Below are 25,361 nucleotides of genomic sequence, written 5' to 3' on the forward strand. Positions count from 1 at the left end.
CTTTGCTAGTCCCTAAGGACCCCAAAGCGCTACACTACATTCAGTCATTCACACATTCACACACTGGTGATGGCAGCTACATTGTAGCCACAGCTGCCCTGGGGCGCACTGACAGAGCCGAGGCTGCCGGACACTGGCGCCACCGGGCCCTCTGACCACCACCAGTAGGCAAACACGGGGTTAGTATCTTGCCCAAGGACGGAACCAGCGACCTTCTGATTAGTGGCTGACCTGCTCTGCCACCTGAGCTACAGCACCCCTGTAAATACAGACTGTGGGTTATTAGACTTTTGAAGAAAATGTATCTTTAGGAATATTAGCATGCTCCACAACGTTTTCTCAAATGTTCTTTTTTTCTAGTTAGTACAGTAACTTACATTATGACATAAAATGAAAAACACTACATACATATGTGTGTGTGTGTATGATGTATATATATGTATCTGAATACTTCATGCTCTTATGACACGCGTGTACACTAAACCTGTGACAGATGCAAAGTTTCACACCAGTTGCAATGACTCACAGTTTTCCATCTGCAGTGATAACACTTTCTCTTGTGTTTGCACCTTTCGACACATCCTGTTATCGTTGGCGAGCCAGGGAACAGTATAAAACTTGACAGAAAGACGCTCACTCATCAGCGTTTCAGGTAAGACAGGTCTTCTGTCATCACCGCAAACTCCATCGTTCACATGCAAATTTTCTGATTTCCTTGAAATTTTGCATTTTAAGTACTTTAATGTGCATGAGCTATGCTGCTTGATAACATACAATAATGTGGTCTATATCACAAATCTTTTGCAGCCATGTTGGTTTTCTGTTGGTGTCTTGTCACTCTGCTGCTGCTATCCTCTTCCTGGGCTCAGGTAGAAACTTCCAGAGACAACCATGCGTGTTAAATTAAATTGTGTGTAGGCCAAATTCCCCCTGATGCAAAAAAGTATTACATTTGAAATAAAAAATGCTATTAAAGAAACAATTGGTACAAAGAGTTGTATCAGTTTTATAATGAGAGTTTTGTTAGTCGTGTTTATTTCATTATGAAATGCATATTTCAGTTGTTTTAATTTTCCGTTGTCCCTTTGCTTTTCAGTTACAGTTACAAACTAATGTCTCTTTTGTCTGTTCTTTGTAATGTTGCTGTGGCTGAGTACAGGAAGGTAAGAAACAAATAATTGCTTTTTATGATATAATTCAAAAGTCACCAGTAAGGGAAGATTTATTACAGGTTTTAAAATTCTACTTTTTGTGCTATTGGATAGCAATTAAAAGAAAGTTAAGCAACAGTCAGTCCATTTGAAGTAAAAGCTATCCAGCTGTAACTGAGCTGGTGTTCAAAATGATCATGTCTACTGTGAATATATTATCTTATGCAGAGATTCCTAGCACTGACGAGGACATACCCAGAGAGCTCTCTGTAGGTCAGCTGCTGGAGAGAGCCAATAGAAACTACAGTAAGTTGGTTACCTGTTTTAGAACTTACTTGCACATATTTGTTGCAGCAGCATTGGTGGTACAGAAGTGGGGATGTTAGCAACGTGGATTTAACGTAGTTTGATAGTCTTTTCCTGTTTAACTGGTAATTCACTCCACACTGAATTATCGGTCAAGCAAATATTAAACTGTGTACTATATATAGCTATAACTTATGTTGTCATCACAATAGGCACAGGAAGACATACTCCTGAACAAGAAATTTAAGGCGCATCCAGCTACAGCTCATTTTCATACAAACAAAAACTGAACCAATAACAACGGAGAACTAGATCCAAATCTAACTCAGCTATGCCACCGAGTGCATAATCTTTCCTCATACAAAGCAAATTACAGCCACTAAACTTTCCATGCAAAATGTGTAGCTATTCTGGGAAACAACACTGACCAAAATTTGTACTTTTTATGTTACATGACTTTTAAAGGAAAAAGCTTTTTTTAGCAGCTTCAGGTCTACACATGATCCAGATCACAAGTGCTAATAATAGACAAGCAAAATGGCTCTGGACTGGCTATTTTAATTACACCCTAGACTGGGGCCACGTACAATGTTGTGATTTTTCCAGTAAAAATGCATTTTATCGGTTTTTCTAAACATTTGCATTTGAATCTGGTCTTTGTCATTTGTCATGAGAGGTGGCCTAGTTCTGCTAATATGAACTTTCATCAGTTGTTATGACTGATGTATGAATTGCATGACTGATGACGGCAGTGCCACCTATAATAAACCACTGCTATTCTGCATGTTGAAGACAAGGAGCTGACTCTGTTTTTCTTACAGCACCTGACATTGATGAGCCGACATTAATCGGAGGTGACGTTGCTATCAAGTCTGAAGCTGACAGAAATGCTGACCCCTGCACCTCCAGAGGCTGTATGTGGGGAAAGTGGACTGATGGGAAAGTCTATGTCCCATACTACATTGCCAATCACTACTGTAAGTATTGTTTTCTTAATCATGGAACAGGCCAATGCCAAGTTATGTACAGTGTTTATGCCTGGTGGACAACAATTCATCTTTACACTGACTTGTTATTATAACATCTCTATTTGTATTAAATCTAATGACTTTCAGACTCTGCCCTTTGATACCAACTAATCTTCATTTTAAGAATTAATACATGAATATACCACAAGCACTTTCCTGAATCAATAACCTGACATATGCACCAGTTAAAAGGTTGGACACACCTTCTCATTTAACGTTTTTTCTTCATTTTTACTACATTCTACATTGTACATACATACTGAAGACATCAAATATATGAAGCAAGACATACGAAATTATGTAGCAAAGAAAAAGTTGATAAATAACTAAATATTTATTATATCTTAGATTGCTGAAAGTAGCCACCCTTTGCTTTGTTGACAGCGCTGCAAACCCTTGGCCATATCTCGATGAGCTTTATGATGTAGTCACCTGAAACGGTTTTCCCTTCACAGGTGAGCCTGTCAGGGTTCATTTGTGGAATTTCTTGCCTTCTTAATGGGGTTGGGACCATCAGATGTGTTGTGCTAAACTGCTAGAATTCATATTATGGTAAGAACCAATCAGCTAAGGAAAGAGAAACCACAGTCCATCATTACTTTAAGAACTAAGGTCAGTCAGTCTGGAAAATTGCTAAAAGATTGAATGTGTCCCCAAGTGCAGTAGCAAAAACCATCAAATGGTACGATGAAACTGGCTCACACGAGGACCACCCCAGGAAAGGAAGACCAAGAGTCATCAGCCTCAGAAATCACAAGTTAACAGCACCTCTAGTTAGACTTAATCAGCTGTTCAAAGGAGACTGCACGAATCAGGCCATTATGGTCAAATAGCTGCTAAGAAAGCACGACTAAGGAAAAGCAACAAGCAGAAGAGATTTGTTTGGGTCAACAGATGGTCTCTACATGCATGGTTCCCACCGTGAAGCATGGATGAGGTGGTGTGATGGTGTGGGGGTACTTTGCTGGTGACACTGTTGGGAACCAGCATGGATACCACAGCACCCTGCAGCAACATGCCATCCCATCTGGTTTGCATTTAGTTAGACCATCATTTATTTTTCAACAGGACAATGACCCCAAACACACTTCCAGGCTGTGTGAGGGCTATTTGACCAAGAAGGAGAGTGATGGAGTGCTGCGTCAGATGGCCGGGCTTCCACAGTCACCTGAGCTAAACCCAATGGAGATGTTTGGGGATGAGGACCACAAAGTGAAGGCAAAAGGGTCAACAAGTGCTCAGCATCTCTGGGAACTCTTTCAAGACTGTTGGAAAATCATTTTATGTGACTACCTCTCTCATCGAGAGAATGCCAAGAGTGTGCAAAGCAGTAATCAAAACAAAGGGTGGCTATTTCTTCAAAACAGCCACCCTTTGTTTTTAGTTATTTCACATTTTTTGTTTACTACATAATTCCATGTTTTACCAGCTTCCCGTGAGATTGCCATCATCACTCGTGGACTAGAGTCCTTCTCTTCAGTTTCCTGCATTCGTTTCAGACCCTACCAGGATGGCGATCATGAGTGGCTGAGCATCGAGTCCAGAAATGGGTAAAGCTCCGAGTCTGACCATTTTTTTTATTCTTACCACCTTCGGTGAGCCACATGCAGTTAGTAGGATTAAAAATTTACCTGGAGATTGTAAGTTTTCTGTTTTAATTTAAAAGTATCACAACTCCTCCTTTCATTAGTTTATAATGAAAGAAAACCCACTCTTTAATCACTGTATTACAAAGGAAGTGATTACAAATGGGGCAGCACGGTGGCACGGTGGTTAGCACTGTTGCCGCACAGCAAGAAGGTCCTGAGTTCAATTCCACCATCAGGCCGGGGTCTTTCTGTGTGGAGTTTGCATGTTCTCCCCGTGTTTGCGTGGGTTCTCTCCGGGTACTCCGGCTTCCTCCCACCGTCCAAAGACATGCAGCTTGTGGGGATAGGTTAATTGGATAACCCAAATTGCCACTATGTGTGAATGTGTGAGTGAATGTGAGTGTGAATGGTTGTCTGTCCCTGTGTGTTGGCCCTGCGACAGACTGGCGACCTGTCCAGGGTGTACCCCGCCCCTCGCCCTATGACAGCTGGGATAGGCTCCAGCGCCCCCCGCGACCCTGAAAAGGAGAAGCGGAAGTGAATGGATGGATGGATGATTACAAATGTTTTAGGGACCACTAATATTTTAAGTAGCCAATGAGTGACTACTGGCCAGTTTAAACAATAAGGATTCAACATAATTCATCATATGTTCAAATACATTATTGTTGTCCTATGAGGTGTGTAAAGCAGCACTTGCCTTACAGATATACAAAAGGCTTTTGTGATTTCTAAATATTGCTGGACTTTTCTGTTTTAACAGCTGCTACTCCTATGTGGGTCGCCAGGGCGGTGGTCAAACTGTGTCTCTAAGCCGTCAGGGCTGTCTTTACCACAGCACTGTCCAGCATGAATTACTCCATGCCCTAGGCTTCAATCACGAACAGACCCGCTCTGACAGGGACAACTACATCAGGGTGTACTGGGAAAACATCCTCGATGGTCAGTCACCATTTTCTGTGCTAATTTGGATTTTGTGTTAAAGTAGTTCAAAGCACAAAGCAGTTCTAGAGAAAGAAATAGTCTAATTAAGGTTGAGATTAAGGTTTTATTGCACTGAGCTAAAGTTCAGTAAATAAAATTTAAAAAAAAACTAAAGATGACAGCATAATCTGTCAACAAAGATGAATACAACTTTAGAATAAAGCTGTTTATGAATGTGTGTGTAAATGGCCTGCATTTATATAGCGCTTTTCTAGTCCCTAAGGACCCCAAAGCGCTTTACATATCCAGTCATCCACCCATTCACACACACATCCACACACTGGTGATGGCAGCTACATTGTAGCCACAGCCACCCTGGGGCGCACTGACAGAGGCGAGGCTGCCGGACACTGACGCCACCGGGCCCTCTGACCACCACCAGTAGGCAAACACGGGGTTAGTATCTTGCCCAAGGACGGAACCAGCGACCTTCTGATTAGTGGCTGACCTGCTCTGCCACCTGAGCTACAGCCACCCCACCGTGGCTGTAGCCCACCGTAAATGGGCTAATGAGGCTCATAGTAAAAGGCACTTTGAGCATTTAATTAAATCAGACAAGTGCTATATAGTTACTGATCAATTTACCGCTTAGAGCCTCTTAGTTATCTCCAGAGTGGGTGCAGCCCTTTCAACCATGTTTTTATTACTTTAAATCTTTAGTTATTTTTTATTGTTAGTGGAGTTCATTTTTTATTGATTTGATTTACTTTTTAAGACATAATTTTCGTTTTTAGCTTAAAATTAGTTCATGACAACAACCCTAAATGGGATGAGGTTCAACGGCTGCTTTATTAGAATGATAATATAAAAATGTGCATTTGTTAGATATTTGAGTTCCCACACATCATGAACATATCTCCTTATTCTCACAGACATGGTGTACAATTTCTATAAGATTGATACTCTAAACCAGGGAACTCCTTATGACTACAACTCTGTCATGCAATATGAGAGGTAAGAATAAATTCATACTTTTATTTACATATGTTACTTTTATACTTTTTTTACACATAAGTCCAAGTAAACTATGTATCAAGTTAGGAATTTGGGTGTTCCTATTATTTTCACATGAAGAAACCATCAACTGTCCCTGCAGCATACTGCTAGCAGAGCAGAGCCTGTGCACAATCATAACTTGTCTGTGCATACCGTCCTATACAAGTGTGTTGAGTAAAACCAGTGCAAATATGCTTTCAAAGATTAGAACATGATGTACTGAGGAGCTAAATCACCAGAAAAATGAACTTAACTTGTTTTCAGGTACGCCTTCTCCAAGAACAACCAACCCACTATGGTGCCCATTCCTAATAGCAATGTAATGTTGGGCGGGGCCACTCAGATGAGCAAAAATGATATCGATAGGTTGAACAGACTCTACCAGTGCTGTAAGTATACTGCAACAACAAACACACAAAGTGATACTGTACTGCAAAGTCAGCTAACTTTAAAATGAGAAACTGTGTCTGAAAAGACAAAGTCTGGAGGTCTTTAAAGATCCTTTCTTGCATGGAAATCCCTTCCTCTTACACTTTCAGCTCTAGTTTTTGGGGGTGAACCTGGGTCTTCATTCTGTGTAAGAAATATATCCCAACATTAAAGTGAAATTAAAAAAAGCTTTAGCAGACCAAGTCAAGTAGATATCATGTAAAATGAAAATAAGTCTCATGCATGGATTTTTTGAACTGCCCTGCAGCAGGTTTGCCCCGAATTTCCTCAAAAGAGGAAAATGCAGATTTCTGCAAGTGACCCAAACTAGCATCAGTTCATGTTCATATGCTAGCACCATCTGTAGCTACACAGAGAGCCACACAGAAAGGAGATCAGGGTGAACCATCCAATCAAAGGTTCGTTGTTTTTAAGCATGAAATTGTTTCTATCCCACACAATATGAGACACCATTTAGTTATTATTATTAATTATCCTGGCATTGTTAAACTGCAGTCACAAAGAAATATCCTGTCTGACCAGATATTTGCGTTAGATGGCGTCAACAGTAACACTGTGAGATCATATTCGACCAGGATTTGTCCTTCAATGTGTAAATTAAACAGATATGTAGGACTGCTTTCCATTTGTGCAATATCTCTAAAATAAAAAAAAACATCCGCAGAGTGATGCTGAAAAACTAGTTCCTGCATTTATTACTTCTAGACTGGACGACTGTAATTCATTATTATCAGGATTTCCTAAAAACTCCCTGAAAAGCTGAAAAGTTGGACGCTTCTGCTTAATTTTGTGCAACATCTCTAACTTTACAAACATTCCTTTGCAGATTCGGTTTAAAATGCTACTTGCATAATCGGGGCCCATCCTATCTTAAAGACTTCATAGTACTGTAATCAGAAAAGAGTGAGAAAAGACTGCGGGCTTACTTTTGGTTCCTAGGATATTTAAAAGTAGAATGGGAGGCAGAGCCTCTCCTCTGTGGAAACGGCTCCCAGGTTGGATTTGGGAGACAGACACCCTCTGGTTTCTTTAGACTAGGCTTAAAACTTTCTTTTTTGCTGAAGCATATAGTTAGGGCGTTGTTTCTTCTTTCTCATTTCACTCTCTATTGAATTATTATTCGTTCCTTTTAAACGCTGGCTCTCATGCCTTTTATTTTGTGTGCTTCTGCTTTTCTCTTTCCCCTCACTCCCAACAGGTAAGTCCCCGAGCCTTCCTCCTGCTAAAGGGAATATTTCCTTCCCACCGTGTCACAGTTATCATCTGTCAGTCCCATTTTGGTTCTTACAGAAAGGTTCCCTTAATGAGATTCATTTTTGTCTGCAGAAACTGCACCCTGGGCAGAGGACCTGCCACCTTGATGACATCAAAGCCTACGAGGGAAAAGAGTTGGATTCGGGGTATATTTTGGGTTAGACGAGCAAAAGCATTGAAATACAAAGCTGTGTGTTGACAAAGAATAAAAAGAACAACAACACAAATCTCATTTTACTTTCCAAAATCAGCTTCTTTTCCTAATTATTTCCCTTTTCGTCTAAATTGTGAATCAAGAGCAAAATCTTGGATGAATAGTGTGACATAAAAAATATCTTTCATAATTTTGGAACGCTTGATGAGAAGATCCTGTACCTCAATACAGTTGAACACTTTTATATATGAGCCATATTAACAAATATCACGAGCAATTTAGTCACCTTGAAAGACTGAGAGCAACATTGCTTTCACAAAGCAGGAGACCCAAACAGCAAACTAATAATAACGATAACAGGACATAGAGATACAATCAATCACTCAAATTACTTTCATGACTTTTAACCTTTTTGTTTGCCATTTCCTTGAGCAACAATTTTCAATTTAAGAGTGTATTCTAGGTTGCTAGAGTCTTTCCTCTACTTTATCAGCAGTCATATTCAACTGGCAAGCTCTCAAAGCATCTATCAGCATCTTTGTTTGGGCTTCAGCTCCTTGACTCTTCCTCCACTCCTTGAGCAGCTCCACTGCCGTCTCCTCGAGATCTGTTGGACGCCTGTTAGAGATGGACTCCAGCTTGGTTTCACTCAAACCTAATTTGCGGCCTAGTTTTCGCCAACTCTTTCCAAGATTTTCGGCAATTACCTCTGTGGCAATTTTCAGTTTTGCTGCAAAGGAGAAAAACATATTAACAGGTTAAATATAAAACATTTTTCTGATATGGGTAAAGATTCAACTTTAAGATACTTTCTGGAAACCAGGGCAGCCATCTAAACACCCTACCAGGAAACAATGAAACGTGGCCCCAAACAGGGACAACTAGAAACAAGCCTATCTAAAACTCCCTGCGTAAAGACCTACTTATAATTCCACTTATCTAGTCAATGACTGTTGCAGACGGCATAAGTCTGCAGACAATACAATACATTCTTGATGTATTTATGGTTATACATACAACAGTGCAAATCTGCTTTGTTGTATGTAGAGATAAAACCCTACCTCACAACCCTCTAAGAGAAAGCACGTGACGACAGTGGGAAGGAAAAACTCCCCCCAGCAGGTTTTTAACCCTCTCCAGGCAGACGCTGCAGATTTGCAACCGTTAAGAACTAACAACCTGATCACCCCACAGACATATTTTATGAGTTGCTTTACTCAGAAGTACCACTGCAGGACTTGGTTGTGCATTAGCAACAAAAAACTTAATTGGGCCTGAGAGGGTTAAAACTCTGGCTCTCTCCCATGAGCATCTTTTAAGCGGTGTGTCTGTGCTCTCTTCTCTCTCCACTCACCCCCAACTGTTCATGGCAGATGGCCCCGCCCCTCCCTGAGCCTGGTTCTGCTCCAGATTTTTTCCTTCCCACTGTCGTTACATGCTTTCGCTTAGAGGGTCGTGAGGTAGGGTTTTCTTTCTCTCTACAACCTGAGGTAGTAGTGTCATAAACGTCTTTAGCACAAGTGCATCCTTACCAGTTTCATAAAAATTAAGAGGGCATGTGGCAGACAGGTGCTGCTCATCAAATGTGATTAATTGATTATCAGCAGATGTGACAAACGCTGTAAAACCAAAACTTTTTTGATCATTTATGTGTGTCCTAGCCCAAAATCACAGACACCATAACCCACTCTACAGGCCTGAAAAATGTTACATTTCAAGTGAGTGTAGTTAGAAAAACACTGAAAAAGTCAAAGTCCAGACCTCGACCTAACTAACTAACACTGTGGTGTGACGTTAGGACAGCTAAGAGTAAATTAATGCCTCCATAACCTTTGTTAAGAAGAGTGGGGAAGACTTCCTCTACAATTATGTGAAACACTGAAAGTCAAACAGAAAACCATTCGTTCACGTTATTGCTGCTGAACACGGTTCCACAAGTCCCTGAATCGTGAGTCTGCAGAGTCTTGTGATAAACATTGTCCTGGTACATCCAGGGCCTTTTTTACTAATAAGAACACAAGATTTTGGCACGTCTTAATTAAAAAATAAAGATTAATTACACCATAAACGTAGTTAAATACGTCAAAAAGCTAAAGTTACTGTACATTACAACAATTACTTGATTTTGAGGTCAGCTGGAAACTATTGTGGCATTTGGGTGATTTTATACTGAACGACACAAAAACAGTGTCTCAGGCTTCTGAAAACATTTTTGGTCGAAAGATTTCAGGATTGAGAACTTTTCATTTTCTCTTTTTTCTCTTTGCAATCGGTGGCAGGAGTAAGTGTGTGACTGCTAAACAAAGCAGCTTTCATCCTGCACTGTGACAGCATCCTTTACCCTCCAATGACCAGACGACTTCACAGATGTGGTCAGCTGTGTTAAGTATGGGTGGAAGCTCAGACAGAATAAATGGCTAACTCTGCCCAGTCACAGGAACCCAGTGCATCCTTTGGCACTCTTTGTATAAACCTCAAATGAAGCTTGTGAGACGACATGTTTTATTGCCTAAAAAGAATATTTGAATGTTTGGCACTAAATGAGGAAGGCTCCAGCCGTGTTTCTCGAGTCTGCGGCTGATACAATCAAACATGCTGGTGTCTAAAGTGAAAGTCACTCGTTTTCTGTATAAATCAGCGCCCATACTTTGGAGCACGATACTCTGCAGACGTGCATTATTATTACTGTTCTTATCGTTGCTCTTGTCTCCCCACACTGTGACTGTGCTCACACGAACATGTCGTACCTTTCTCCTCCTCACTCAGGCCATCGTCAGCTTCAGGCTGAATACTGAAGTTGTCTATCTTGTCCGAGAGATCTTGTCGCTTAATTTCTCTGAGAAGCTTTGAAAGAAAGGCCGTGTTATCTTCTGACAGTTTGCCTCTTTCCCTGAAAAGCTGAAAGAGTTCCCGGCCGCTGCCGATCTTTTCCAGATTTCTTTTCCCGATCTCTTGTAGAACCAGGAACTTCATTTCATTCAGCTGATCAGCAGACATGGCGTTAGAGATCTCCAACAAAACGCTGTTAAACTGTAAGGCGCTCATGTCGACAGGATCGAGCACAAACACAGCACAGCCTCTGGGCGGCTGACTTTCACTTTCATTTCGGTGAGTTACGTCTATCCGGCGTGTCTGTTGTTAAACTTCCGCTTACCGATAACCAATGGAAACACGGCACACGTACAACACCGAGGAGTGTGTTTGCGGGGATGGGGGAGGTTTGCCGTAAGCATGCCCGTCTGCTGAGCGGTGTTACGGTTATGCTAGATCCGAGGGCGCACAGGAGCTGGTCCGCTGATCCCAGCGGCTCAGACCGCCAAAGACTTTTCTTTGAATTAAACAGTTGTGATAGAATCACGTGTTGTTACAGTTATTATTTAATAATGCGATGGTAACGTTGTGCTGTGGCAGACAGTGCTCCCAAGATTGACCCCAAAAAGCATATCTTAGCTACTTCACCCATATGTAAAGTAAGCGCACACAGTGTAGCATGTAAACAGGATTTTAAGTTGGAAAATAAAATAATATACTAGTAGTTAGTCAATATTCATGGGTTTAACTAAAGAAGTTGGAACGAACTGTGTTTTGTAAAAGGCTGCTATAGTAACAAAGTACCTACAGATACAATTCAGTCACACACACACAAATTATTTATATATCATAAAGGTATTAAACATACCTTTATTAGTGATACACATTATTGTACTTTATTGAGCCCCGTGGGGAAATTGCTCTCTGCATTTAACCCATTCACTCAGTGAAGCAGTGGGCAGCCATTGGGCGCCCGGGGAGCAGTGTGTAGGGACGGTACCTTGCTCAGGGGTACCTCAGGGTAGCTGTTAAGGGGAATCGAACCCCCGACCTTCCGATCATGGGGCAACCACTCTACCTACTGAGCTATCCCTGCCCTAAAAACCTCACTAAAAACAAATAAAACTATTATCTAACACAAACTGTCTCTGCTGACTCGTGCAGTCACAACTTGAGCAAATAATACAAACTCCAAATCTACCCTGACTCCAACTGTGCAAAAGATGTGAAATTACTCAACACATAAAACAACTTGAGGACATTCACCCTTTATTTTGCAGTAAATATAAATAATAAACAGACAAGTTATCAAAGACAGCCATGAATGTGCACTGACACACATTAGTTTAAATACTAGGATGTTACATTTGTTGTTTCATTAGTGTTGAAAACAGGAGAATATGATCTCATCAGGGCAATCCAAAGAGGATGTTCATGTACGACATCAGGTTTTACAAAGTTATAAAAGGCTGTGATGGAAAGAAATTAAGCTAACAAAGGCACTACTACCCCGTACATGTGCTCTATTAATGACTATGACTACTAACCAACTAAGCCAGAGATTACTAATGGGAAAATTATTTGGTAAATTAAAATGTGCAGTTTTTGTCACAGCTCAGAAAGAAGTTACACCGTTAGTGATAAGAATAGTTATAGTTTCTTGTTTACAAAACTATGAATTCAAATTGGGACAACAATAAAACATTTTTAGAAAGTAGCTAAAGTTAGTAGATCCCTGGTCACCTACGGATTCATGAAACTAATTCATTGAATAAATATAAAAGACAACGTTATTCATGCTTTGTGCTTAAAAAGCTGGAATTGCAGCTTTAAAAATTGTTGCAAGGTAATGTTTTTAAATACAAATATATGAAAAATGGTGAATGATCATTGTCGACAGAAAGATGATCATCTCATGCTGGAAATCTGTTGAGGAGTTGAGTGATTTAAGGCAGACAACTTCGTAACGCTTTGACCGGGTTCAAACCTGTTCCTGTGGTGACTTTATGTGATACACTGGTCCTACTTTTCAGAGACATCAACAACTTAAAAAAATGCAAAGTTCTTGTCTCGTTGACACTCCACATTTTAAAAACACAATAACACGCACACCGCAAACACTTACTACTATATTTCCTTTCCCTTATTAGCACACAAACTCTACACTAGTAATTAAGAAAATGCACCGGACATTTACTTACTCATAGTTGATAGCTAGCTATGCAAAATAATAGCTTGAATTGCAAAGTGTGAGCGGCTGTAGTGGAAAATGTTTTTCTTTGGCAAAATCTTCAAATAAATAAAATGGCACCTGAAATGCTGTAAATTGTTTTAGAGTTCGAATCACTTCTTCTGGGCTCTGTAAAGCCGACAGGTTCCATTTGCTGAGTAGAGAATGGGTTAAAGAGAGAGGCTGAAGGCTGAATGGCTTTTTCTTTCCTTGTTTACATCCAATAAAGAAGAAGTTGGTAAAATAAGTTGAGGATTTATGGTTAGTGGTCTAAGATGGAAAATGTCACATGCAAGTGCAGCAAAACCTTTGCTGATATTACAAAACTGACTGTTAATGTGGACTTTACACAGTTAGCTTGTACCTCAACCAGACCGCTCTAACAGCTCAGTAAGAATTTGTTTTGCTTATTGCCATTTGTGATTCTTTTCCCACCAACCAACAGGTTAGGAGCAGTTTGCCTGTGAAACAGGGCGTGAGCGTGGCTGTGGTGGCCTCTGATTAGCTGACAGAGGAACTGTGCAGTTGTCTTGGTTGTCTCTTGCTGCAAACCTTTTCCCCTGCTCCTCTTTCATAAAGAGCTCCACCATTAGGATCTTCTCCTTGTGGATCTGGAGGCTGATGTCCTTAGGAATGTCTGGGATAAGCCAGTCCACAAAGTCACTCATAAGCATCACCACATTCTGCAAAGGGCAGAGTCAACAGAGAACACAGATCATTATAAAACAATTCTCATTAGTGATTGAACCTTTCTTCTTCTTCTCTTACATTAAGAATAAAATGTGCAATAAATAAACCATTAATCCAAGTCAGCTGCAACAGAAGTAGCAAAGAGTGCTAAATCAACTAATAGTTATATCATTTACCTCCTTTTAGATAGAGGAGGAAGACAGCATATGAGTGGAGCTCTACAGAAATCTCAAATCTACAGAAGCATAAGTTCAACAAGTTCAGAGAAGATCGCTGAAAATGGCAGGAACATAATAATTCATATGGCTCTGTGTAGACTCAACATTAGTTTTAACCTCCTAGGACCTGCGTCCACATATGTGGACATCACATTTTGGGTTATTTAGACCAAAATACTTAATTTTGCTCTACAGGGGCCTGATATCCACTTACGAGGACATTATGCTGCTACAGTTCTATCAAAATTTAAATGAATATCCTCATACGTGGCTCTCATTTTTCTTAGAAACAAAAATCAGGTAAAAAACAAAACAAAAATCAGGTAATTCTTTTTACATTCATCGGGCCCCAATCAGCCCAAATATCAAAGAGAAATTAAAAATGCTGCCGTGGAAGAGTTCGGGTTTTAGGAGGTTAAAGGAATGAATGGACTGGTTCTTATCCAGTCCTTTAAGTCTGACGTCATCAGACGTTTCCGGGTCCAAATATTCGCTTCAGGTCCCAAAGTCAAACGACTACTGCAGCATCACTGAGTTAAAAACTGTAAATTCTTTCATCTTTAATAAAATGATCAGTGTCGCTGCTCCACCAGGTGTAACTATGAAGTTTAACATGCAGGCATCCATGAAAACAGATTAAAAACGCCGTAATAAATGCAGAGTGGTTCGGACCTGGAAGCAGGTTCATCACCTAATAAGACCTGATATAGTGCTTTTCTACACTACTGAGGACTCAACGTGCTTTATACAACATGTCTCATTCCCCCATTCACACTTACTCATATAGGTTTGCATACACCCTTTTCTATGCTTAATGGCTTTCTATCTAACATTCACACATTTCAGACTGATGGACACGTTGGAGAGGAACTTGTCTGATGCCATGTCTTGGCATGCAGACTGGAGCAGCCAGGGATTGACCTTCTGATTAGCAGATAATATGCTCTAACTCCTGAATTACAGCTACCTCAATAAGTCAACTGTAGAACTCAACTTCCTGTTTTTATACTAATGTTTTATGACTGACGAGTACTCTGCACTTAAGGCTGTGAAACAGCAGGTTAGGAAAATGAGTACCTTCAAATGAGATGTCACAGGCTATGTTCAGACGATTTCTATCAACGACTTATTTCATGAAATAAACGAAATCATAAATGGTTTGTTTGCTTTGTGCGATCTTATCTGTGCATTGTTCCGAACCTGAAAAACAATAACGAAGGCGAGACGAGCTGCTAGAATGGCCCAGAATTCCTTGGAAAGTTCATATTTCGTACTGGACCAGGGAGGATCTCTGTAGTCCTTGTATCTAGCAGTAAAAAACACAAAAGCTTTTTTACATAAAGTTTATTCAAACTGTTGTTGTGCTTTTATAATAGATAAATGAGAAATTTGAATATGTTTGGATATATTGAGTCTTCATTATATGAATATCGTCTGATGACTTCAGCAGCCTCAGTTTCCAGACCCTAGGAAAGCAAAAGCTTACCTGCATACTGATACCTTGTAGCCCAGGTGCATTGGCTGCAGAGGTTCTGTGCCTGGATCGAAGTCAGTGACATTGAAGTATGACAGAGTGTGGTTGACAAAGCCATGCAAGGTGCCGTCAGGACTGTACATGTATTGGTAGACAAGCCGAGGGATGAAGTCAGAGGTGAAAGCGATGACAAAGGCCTGGAAGACAAAAAGTTCAATTCAATTTCTTTATATAGCACCAACTCAAAACAACAGCAACAATCATATGAACCCTCATAAGAAAACATTTTGGTGACAGTGGGACGTAAGAACTTTCTTTTAACAAAAAAAAACAAGCTCAGGCAGGAGGAGCCATGACCGGTCGGGGTGAGGGGAGGAAGACAAGACAAAGACATGCTGTGGAAGAGAGCCAGAGATGAATAATAACTAATAACTGAAAGCAGAAATGTGTATAAACACAGAGTGAGTGAGAAAGGTGACTGTAGAAGAAACACCCAGTGCATCATGGGAATCTCTCAGCAGCCTAGACCCACTGCAGCATAACTAAGGGAGGATTCAGGGTCACCTGGTCCAGCCCTAACTATATGCTTTAGCAAAAAGGAAAGTTTGAAGCCTGATCTTGAAAGTAGAGATAGTGTCTGTCTGGCCAAGGTAATGCTGTCCAGACTAAGAATCTGGTTAGAGACCATATTTCTAAGATTTTTAGGGCCGAGTACAATAACCTCAGTTGGATCTGAATTTAGAAGCAGAAAATTAGAGGTCATCCAGGTCTTCATATCTTTATGGATATATGAAGTTGTCATCTGCATAGCAGTGTAAATGTATGCTATGTCTTCTAATGATGCTGCCTAAGGGAAGCATGTATAATGTAAACAGAATTGGTCCTAGCACTGAACCCTGTGGAACTCCATAATAAACCTCAGTGTGTGAAGAGGACTCTCCATTTACATGCACAAACTGGAGTCTATTAGATAGATATGATACAAACCTCTGCAGTGCAGTACCTGTAATACCTACAGCATGTTCTAATCGCTCTAATAGGATATTATGGTCGACAGTATGGAACGCTGCACTGAGGTCTAGCAGGACAAGCACAGAGATGAGTCCACTGTCAGAGGCCATAAGAAGATCATTTGTAACCTTCACTAAAGCTGTTTCTGTGCTGTGATGAGCTCTGAAACCTGACTGAAACTCTTCAAATAAACCTCTGCAGATGATCTGTTAGCTGTTTGACAACTACTCTTTCAAGGATGTTTGATATAAAGGAAGGTTGGAGATTGGCCTATAATTAGCTAAGACTGCTGGGTCTAGAGATGCTTTTTGAGTAAAGGTTTAACTACAGCCAGCTTGAAGGCCTGTGGTACATAGCTGATTATTAGAGATAGGTTGATCATATTTAAGATCGAAGAATTAATTAATGGCAGGACTTCTTTGAGCAGTTTTGTAGGAATGGGGTCTAAAAGACACGTTGATGGTTTGGAGGAAGTAATTATTGAAGTTAACTCAGAAAGATCAATTGGAGAAAAAGAGTCTAACTTAACATCAATGGTACTAAGAGGACCAAGACAATGTACTAGTGTAGTCCTAACTGAGTGAAAATCGTTTTCCAGGACAGCCTTGGCATTGTTTTTATATTGGCATTGTATAACCATACAGATTGCTGATAAGACTTACGTTGACAATGACCGCTACCTTGCTGAGGCCCCTCAAGAGGTTGTACCAGATCCCTGCAGAAAGACAGAAGAGCCGTTATTCATGAGAAAACAGCAGCTCCGACATGCACACGACTAGAGTTTGCACAGGGTGATTTAGTACAACTGCAACTCACTGGTGCTGAGTGTTCTCTGCATATTGGAAATGCCACTGCAGACGGGTTCTGAGATTAAGCTACTTAATCGAGTCACTTAACTTCTCTACGTGAAGAAAACCAGCTTTCAGAGATTTCAGTCTTGCAACATATAACTCTACACAATGTTAGCTTCATAATAGGTTTGCTGTAGTGTAATTCAGCTGTAAGCAGAGTCTTTTTCCTTACAGCAGCCTACTAGAATGGCATATGTAGCAGTCCTTATTTTTATGTGTTCTGCCTAGTGTGAGAGTCATAAATTTAATTTGAAATCAATTGAAATGTATTTTATTCATATAGCCTCAAACCACGAGGACAGTCACCTTCAGGCTTTTCATATTGTAAGCTATAGACCTTACAATAACAGAGAGGAAACCTCAACAATGAGATGATCCCGTTTGAGTGCACAACAATGGGAAGGGAAACTCCCTTTAACAGGAAGAAACCACTGACAGAAACAAGTTCATGGGATGGGGGCCACCTCCAAAGACAGATGGGTGAGGATACATGTATTTAGTTTCAGTTTGTCGGGACACTGTACTGCAAATTCACCTCTTTTTTCACCCAAATGAAAGAAATGCTGTTGAAGACATCTTAGGGCATATTTTCTTGAAGTCTGAATAACAGAGTGCTAATTTAGTTCATTGATTAAACTGACTAAAGGCTGCAAAAGAAAAATACACAAACGAGCACTATTAGCAATTGCAATGTGCTACTTTTGTGTGCTGTTTTCAGTCTGTGTGGATTTTTTGTACTGGGTTTATATTTTTGTAACATTAGTAAAACACATTTCTTAACAGCAGATGTTACTGCAATTTTAAGAGGGTTTAATCTCACATAGAGATAAAAGAAACGAACCAATGTCTTTGGCTTTAGCTGCAATAGGCCTGCGAAGCTCGGTAACAAACTTCTTAGCATCCAGACGAATTTCAATTATGTTATTCAGAAGAGCAAAGAGCGGCGCCAGAGGGAAGGAGGCCACGAACAGAGTCACCATCCCAAACTGGATTACTAAAGGAAAAGGGAAAAAACAGACAAATAGAACAGCATTTAGCAATGACTCATCCTCGATTGGGTGAAAGAAAATTAATACAGAAAACTATTTTTAACATCTATAAATAAGCATGAAAAAAAAATTCCTTCAGAATTTCTTTAAAAATGAAAAGAAAGCCAATTTTGATAGCGGTGGACAGTTGTGAAAACCTATTTCTGTTTAAGCATGCCATGTTTAAAGTCACGAGATTCTGGCTGCCTCCTAATGTTACAATTATTACTGAGTTTCTTGTAACTGTAGTTTGATCTTAATCAGGTATGTCAGAAACAAACTTTATTTGCTCTGCTCGTCTTTGTCCACCACTACTCTTTAAATGCATTTAGTGCAAACCAGGTAATTTATTTATTTGCTAACAACATGATTAACAAAAGTGATGAAACTTATTTACTCATTTCCATGTACTCTGGATTGAGGCCAACAAATGGACCCAGGAGCTGGTCCTTCTCATAGCGTTTCAGAGTTTTATGCGGCACTGGCTCTTGAATGGAAACCATTTCTGACTTCCTCCTGCGGAGCATTTTTTTCAGCTTCCTGCAAATCCCAACAATCCATTAAGAAATTACACAATGAGATTTGTAAAAGCATCACTCAGTTTCTAAAGTGTTATTGTGCAAATGCATGCGCATCTTTGATTTTTGTTGTTGTTGTAGATTTCTCCTTAACTTAATGGATTATGTATCCTAAAATTTGGGAGATTATTAACCACATTTGGACAAATACAGGAACTCTATTCTGAATACTACGACTACGATAAGTGGTAAATTCTTCAAAGTCTTGAGTTCTTAATTGTTAGGGATGATAATTTGGATGTCTAACACTGCTGGAAGAGCCAAACATGTGGCATAAACCTCAGTCACAGTGTATGTGCACAGAGAGGCTGAGCAGACTACAGGCTTACAGTTCAGCAAGGTGCTGTCTGGTTTCCAGGGAAATGTAGATGAAAACTAGACGAGCAGTATTCTCAGACATACACATAACTGAGTGGGTGTGCATTATGTGATCTGTGACTTACTGAACCCACACAGTGGGATCTGTGCACACCACTGTTGCTTGTGAAGCTTGCACACAAGAATTTCCCTCATGTGTGCTGTACCAGTGTATCAGCACATGTAACGTGTCAATAAAACTGATTTGATTTGATGCCGATCCCTCATTCAATCTGTGTTCAAGTGTGTTTTTGAGCTTGCTGCAGTCTCTGTTTTGCACTCACGGTAAGCCAATCTCAAACAAGTTGTTCTGGATGAGCTGTTTGCCTAGCATAGTGATGCACAACTGAATGCACAGCTCCATGAGGCAACCTGCATGGGCACACTGTAGGAGAGACAGTGAACAAGTGTAGAAACAGACAATAGTGAAACATTCGAAACAGACCATTTGAGAAAAGAAATGTAAAATTTAACTTACTATTAGTTACTAGGATTTTTTCCCCTTAATCTTTATATGAGAATGTTAAACTAAAAATAAAGGTGACTGTGTGCTCTTAGTCATAAAGCACCATCTAATCTAGCTGTTAATTGTTATCTAGAGACAACTGGCTCCATTCCCTCCCTCTCTTCTCTTGAGCATATTTAAAGTGGATTACCTCTTCCATCCTGTAAGACCCAACAACATACAAGTAGTTTCCAGGCCTCCCAACAAGCCTATAAAAACAAAACCACAGTCACAAAGTCTGACAAAGAAAGCATTGACTTTACAGAATCATCATGTTTCCTTCTTCCAGCAAAACATCTGCAGACAACAGCGAGTTGGATAAAGCTGTGTGTGCATTGTCAGTAACACATTATAGTGCTTGATTTCCCTACAGTCCAGTTTAGTTTGACTAAAATGATCTGAAACTAAATTATGTGAGAAACTGTTGTTTTACCTGCCCCTGAAAAAGGCCAAGTAGACAATGGGTGTGAAGGCATTGACGAACTTCAAGATAAAAGTCTTGAAGATGAGGCGTTCCTCAAAGCTCTTGTCCGTCTTTGGAACCTCTGAAAAAGCGCACAGTCGATGTAGTGTTAGACTCTCCTAAGATGCCATTCTCGTCCTATGTCGGGGACATTAGTCTGAGATTGCTACGTCAAGCACCATTTATGCAATCTATAGGACTAATGCTGTACTGTCGATGAGACATCCTCGGCTTTCTATGGTTTCCACATTTGTGGGGGCTGTTGCAGCCCCAAGCAAATTTAAAGATGTCTAAACAAACAATGAGAAGGTGGAATGACATCTGCACTAATGCAGCTGTTGTTCTAGACTGTTGAGCTGAAGATATTCTAGCGCTCACATTTGGCCACAAGCTCAAGGTAATGTCTGAAAGAAAGATATCATTAAGGTGGCGCTCGGGCTTAGAGAACTTTTAAGGCAGCTCAGAGTAATTGTTGCATGTCCATAATGGCTAGATTTGGGCACGGGCAAGCTTACCATGCACACCAAACTAAGAGAAGACCCATAATTCTCTTTATTATCTCTCATGTGGTCTGGAAGGGGATTGGTGTTTCTGCCCAGGATGAATGGAGAAAAGGGTACCAGGAACACCCTCCTGCCACCACAACTTACTTCAGATAATCAAATTAAAAAGGACTGATAAAAAGAAAGGCTTTGTGTCATGGCTCTTGCTCATTTTGACCCAGCATTTCCTGTTTCTTATATTTTGGTGTTTTTTCTGTATTAGGATTTATGTTCTGATTCTTTAGTTGTGCTGTTTTGATTATTATTGTTCTAGATTTAGTTCAGTGTCACGTCTGCATCTTTGTTATTTGTTTCTTGTTTCCTGTTTTACTTTGAAGGTCCATGTCTTATGTCAGTGTATTCGGTTTTACTTCCCCCTGTCTCGTTAGGCCTAATTTCTCCCAGCTGTGTCTCCTGTTTCCCATTCCCTGATTATCCCTCTGTGTACATAAGCCCTGTGTTTCTCTTTGCTCTCTGTCACGTCGTTAATGTTGCTACCCTCTGTGTGCTGTGTGTTTTGGCTTGTACTCCGGTTTAGTGGCTCAGTTCCTATGTGCAGAGTTTTGTTTTGTTTCAGTTTTATTCATGAGGAGTTTTTCCAGCAACAGATGCTGCGTTTTGAGTTAAGTCCTGTCTTTGAGAGTGCTGCGATTGGGTCCTTTCCTGCACACAGCCTATTATGACACTTTGTGTTCTAAAGTCCTTTTGTGTGGCATACAAATACTACTACAAACAGTAGGAAGAAAATAATATTTGGTAAGAACATCAATCCAACAAAATGTGCCTCACCCAGTCTAGTGAGCCAGCGGGCAATGGCTCCATAGATTTCATCCAAGATGATGATGATGATGAGGTTGATGATGGCAGCAGTGGTTTTGACTGTGGCTCGGATATTATACCGAACTACAGGGTGGCTGCTCATGTGCAGCGCTGCCTTAATGCTAATCCGGTACAGGATGACTCCAAAGACTATAACAAACGTCACAATTATCTAAAATACAAGAGAGGCAGAATTAATAAGTGTGTTGGTTAAATGCGTCCACACGGAAAAAGCTTGGTTTTCAGCTACTGAACCTGCGGCACACAGTGAGCACCGTGAGACCAAAACAAACCCAACTTCCCAGAGAATGATCTTCGCTCTGCGTTCTAGGGGATCAAGTCCCTTTCCAAGGACCCTTACATCAAAAACTCTCTAGTGACAACTTAATGGACAGGCCTTTTTGAGAGCCCTTTTCTAGTCTTACAGCTCTCTCAAGCTCTGCCTCCTGACATCTGACCCACATTAAACTCATGGACTGAACACACACACAACCACCTATAACTGAACACACACAAAATGGACAAAAACAAACAAATGGACAACTGTACCCTCATACACACAATAACAACATGGACTGAACCACCACTCACAACCACCAGCACTTTATATACCTCTGTGGAAATTATCCACATATTTCTTAACTGCACTACTGTAAATGCTGTATAGACAATCATTCTGTTTATAACTTGCATAGTTCATATTTCTGTATAGCTTTATATTTATATCCTGTTCATAGCCTGTACATATAGTTATAGCATATTCATAACATACCTTAATACCATGTACATTGTAACATACCTATAATAGACCCATTCTGTAATATATCTATATTATGTCTAAAGCACTTTCTGGATGGATGCAAACCGTTTTTCGTTGCCTTGTACTTGTGACATGTGCAATAACAATAAAGTTGAATTCTATTCTTTTCTATTCTATTCTATTCTAAGCACATAGTGGATTATTCTGCATGCTTTATCTAACACATATTGAGGGGCAAATTAAAATCACCAGTTAACCTAACCACCATATTGAAGCATTTAGATTGGTCTTGATGAAATTTCAGTAGCAGCTTAAGTTCAGTATTTTGATTCCAGTTTTTTGTAGAAGACACATTTATTTAGGGCGATCGTGGCTCAAGAGTTGGGTGTTTGTCTTGTAATCAGAAGGTCGTTGTGTCCTTGGGCGAGACACTTCACCTGCCGCCTACTGGTGTTGGTCAGAGGGGCCGATGGTGCGATATGGCAGCCTCGCCTCTGTCAGTCTGCCCCAGGGCAGCTGTGGCTACAACTGTAGCTGCCTCCACCAGTGTGTGAATGTGAGAGTGAATGAATAGTGGCATTGTTAAGCGCTTTGAGGGTCTCGAAAAGCGCTATATAAATGCAATGAATTATTATTATTAAATACCCACATTTTCATACAACAGCATATTCAATCGCAGCCTTCATTTCATTCCACATAATCACATAATAAATACCCTATAAAGTGCTTTGCAAAGGTAATGTATGCTCCATAGCCAAGTTGTTTGATGACCTTGTAATTCTAAGGACCTTGTTATGGGAATGTACTTGCATTTGTTAAGTGGTATAAAAAAAACAACTTTTAAGACACTGGTATGAGGAGGAGCTCATATTGTCTTTAAGGATTAATGACTGAAAGTGGTGCTAAAGGTAAAATGTCTACAATTTCTTTGAGATTGGCAAAAGAGAATGCTAACACACTACTAGACAGAGCAGGTCATCTACTAATCATAAGGTTGGTGGTTAGATCCCTGGCTGCTCCAGTCTGCATGCCATGTATGGCGTTATTTTTGTGCCACTATTCTGAGCGCACGTAAAAAAGGTTTGCAAGTGCAAGTGTTGTATTTTGAGGAGAAATTTATTTTGAGCGAAGAAAAGCTGAATTTGAGTGAACAAAATTCATTGCTGCATGCAAAAAATGTATATCCGTGTTTGCTATTATCCATATACACACGCACAATAGCAGCCCCTCTCGCTCAGTTTTTGTATTTGCGCTCGCAATGTGTCGCTCACGCTCTCAACATTTCTGCCCGTGCACGCTCAACTCTTTCTGTACACCGTTATATTTGTGCCACAAAACCAGCCAATCACAGACTTGGATGCAAAAAAATCTGATTGGCTGTTTTTGTCTCCAATCAGCTCGAAAGGACGAAATGCAATATCCCAGAATCCATTTCGTCCAAAGCTCAAACGAGGCAGTGGCGGAGGAACACAGATGTTAGAATGTAGCTGTGTGAACTTCAAATATCTGCTCGATTTATCAAGACATCACATATTTGCACAAGTGCTCCAACGTTTTTGGAGATGCCTGTTACCCACCAGCTGACCGGGTGGGAACTCGGGTTAAACATAATATATAAGGCTGAACTGACAAAAAAATCACCGACTACACCACCAGGTATTATTGGAAAAACCATAAAGCCTTTGAACGAAAACAAACGCTGTTGTGACAGTGATGTACACTGTTTTGTTGGTATATATGTATGATTTGTATCACCTTCATGTTTCCAGCTTTACAGCTGTGGCTCCAGCAAACATCAGCTGATACTAGAAATTAATTTTAAATAAATTCTAACAACAGCTGATCAATTTTGAACGTGCTGCTGTTGTTGTTTAGCGCAACATCCGCTGGTTTCCTGTTTCTGGCGCAAAGTGGGAGATAAACAAACAAGAGAGACGATCAGCTGATCATTGATCAGTTTCATGATTGAAGTAGCAACAGGAGAGGGAGGGGGAGAGAATGAGAGAAGAAGAGGCAGCTAAGACACAGAATAACTCCAGCTTTGTGTCTTTTTTATTCTCGCTGAAGTCTTTTCCCCTCAATACGGATGTATTGTAATTGGTCCAGCCCAGAGTTGATTATTACCAGCTGGCTAATCCACCACCTTTCATTGTTTAAACCATTACAAAAACAAACAAACTAACATAAAAATGAAAAATCACCATTGGCCCACCAGGCAAATGCCGGGTAAATGCCCAATGGCCAGTCCAGGTATTCGGTCAGCTGGTGGGTAACAGGCATCTCCAAAAACGTTGGAGCACTTATGCAAATATGTGATGTCTTGATAAATCGAGCAGATATTTGAAGTTCACACAGCTACATTCTAACATGAAAATATCTTAAAAGTTTATTTTGTGTCCCAGAAAGAGTAATATTTCAAACTCCGCCACTCTGTGTTCCTCCGCCACTGCCTCGTTTGAGCTTTGGACGAAATGGATTCTGGGATATTGCATTTCGTCATTTCGAGCTGATTGGAGACAAAAACAGCCAATCAGATTTTTTTGCATCCAAGTCTGTGATTGGCTGGTTTTGTGGCACAAATATAACGGTGTACAGAACGAGTTGAGCGTGCACGGGCAGAAATGTTGAGAGCGTGAGCAACACATTGCGAGCGCAAATACAAAAACTGAGCGAGAGGGGCTGCTATTGTGCGTGTGTATATGGATAATAGCAAACACGGATATACATTTTTTGCATGCAGCAATGAATTTTGTTCACTCAAATTCAGCTTTTCTTCGCTCAAAATAAATTTCTCCTCAAAATGCAACACTTGCACTTGCAATTTTTTTTACGTGCGCTCAGAATAGTGGCACAAAAATAACGCCATAGCCATGCTGTATAAAGTGCTATATAAAAATCACGCCATTAACCATGTAAGTAGTGTATAACTTCATGCATTTTACAATAATAACATTTTAAGTTTCCGTAGTTCAGTAGTATAATCCCCTCAGCTCTTTTCACCAACTAGGACCACTGTCAGTGGATCCTCACCAGTCAGTGAGGGTGGGAAACATGTAAGACTGGGCTCTCGACACGTTCCATGCACTTAATAACAAAATAATGACCAATAACT

At 40.3% G+C, this 25,361-nt stretch overlaps 3 protein-coding genes across 7 annotated transcripts in view; 1 reads left to right on the plus strand and 2 right to left on the minus strand.

Moving 5' to 3' along the window:
- The first annotated feature begins 1,348 nt into the window (after positions 1-1,348).
- LOC101485633 (high choriolytic enzyme 1) lies at positions 1,349-7,990 on the plus strand. The gene is made up of 7 exons (XM_014414126.2): positions 1,349-1,457; positions 2,279-2,434; positions 3,915-4,035; positions 4,838-5,016; positions 5,931-6,012; positions 6,319-6,443; positions 7,831-7,990. Coding segments are annotated over exons 1-7 (774 nt in total). The 3' UTR covers positions 7,833-7,990.
- On the minus strand, positions 7,889-11,037 carry fadd (Fas (tnfrsf6)-associated via death domain). Its single transcript, XM_004575582.6, has 2 exons — positions 10,660-11,037; positions 7,889-8,642 (listed from the first exon to the last, which is right to left on the minus strand). Exons 1-2 carry the CDS (start codon positions 10,955-10,957, stop codon positions 8,380-8,382), a joined length of 561 nt encoding a protein of 186 aa, XP_004575639.1. The 5' UTR covers positions 10,958-11,037; the 3' UTR covers positions 7,889-8,379.
- A 938-nt stretch (positions 11,038-11,975) lies between these two features.
- Positions 11,976-25,361, minus strand: part of ano1a (anoctamin 1, calcium activated chloride channel a) — a 57,733-nt gene continuing 44,347 nt past the window's right edge. For all 5 annotated transcript variants that reach the window (XM_014414129.2, XM_076887312.1, XM_076887308.1 and 2 more), the window contains 10 exons: positions 21,460-21,661; positions 20,099-20,210; positions 19,817-19,874; positions 19,445-19,545; positions 18,623-18,765; positions 18,039-18,191; positions 17,009-17,061; positions 15,348-15,532; positions 15,062-15,167; positions 11,976-13,636 (listed from right to left, as the gene is read on the minus strand). In XM_014414129.2, coding sequence (XP_014269615.1) covers positions 13,400-13,636; positions 15,062-15,167; positions 15,348-15,532; positions 17,009-17,061; positions 18,039-18,191; positions 18,623-18,765; positions 19,445-19,545; positions 19,817-19,874; positions 20,099-20,210; positions 21,460-21,661 — 1,350 coding nt within the window. In that variant the 3' untranslated portion in view covers positions 11,976-13,399. The remainder of the gene's footprint in view (positions 13,637-15,061; positions 15,168-15,347; positions 15,533-17,008; positions 17,062-18,038; positions 18,192-18,622; positions 18,766-19,444; positions 19,546-19,816; positions 19,875-20,098; positions 20,211-21,459; positions 21,662-25,361) is intronic.

The sequence above is a fragment of the Maylandia zebra genome, linkage group LG1, assembly GCF_041146795.1.
Source record: "Maylandia zebra isolate NMK-2024a linkage group LG1, Mzebra_GT3a, whole genome shotgun sequence".
Classification (NCBI taxonomy): domain Eukaryota; kingdom Metazoa; phylum Chordata; class Actinopteri; order Cichliformes; family Cichlidae; genus Maylandia; species Maylandia zebra.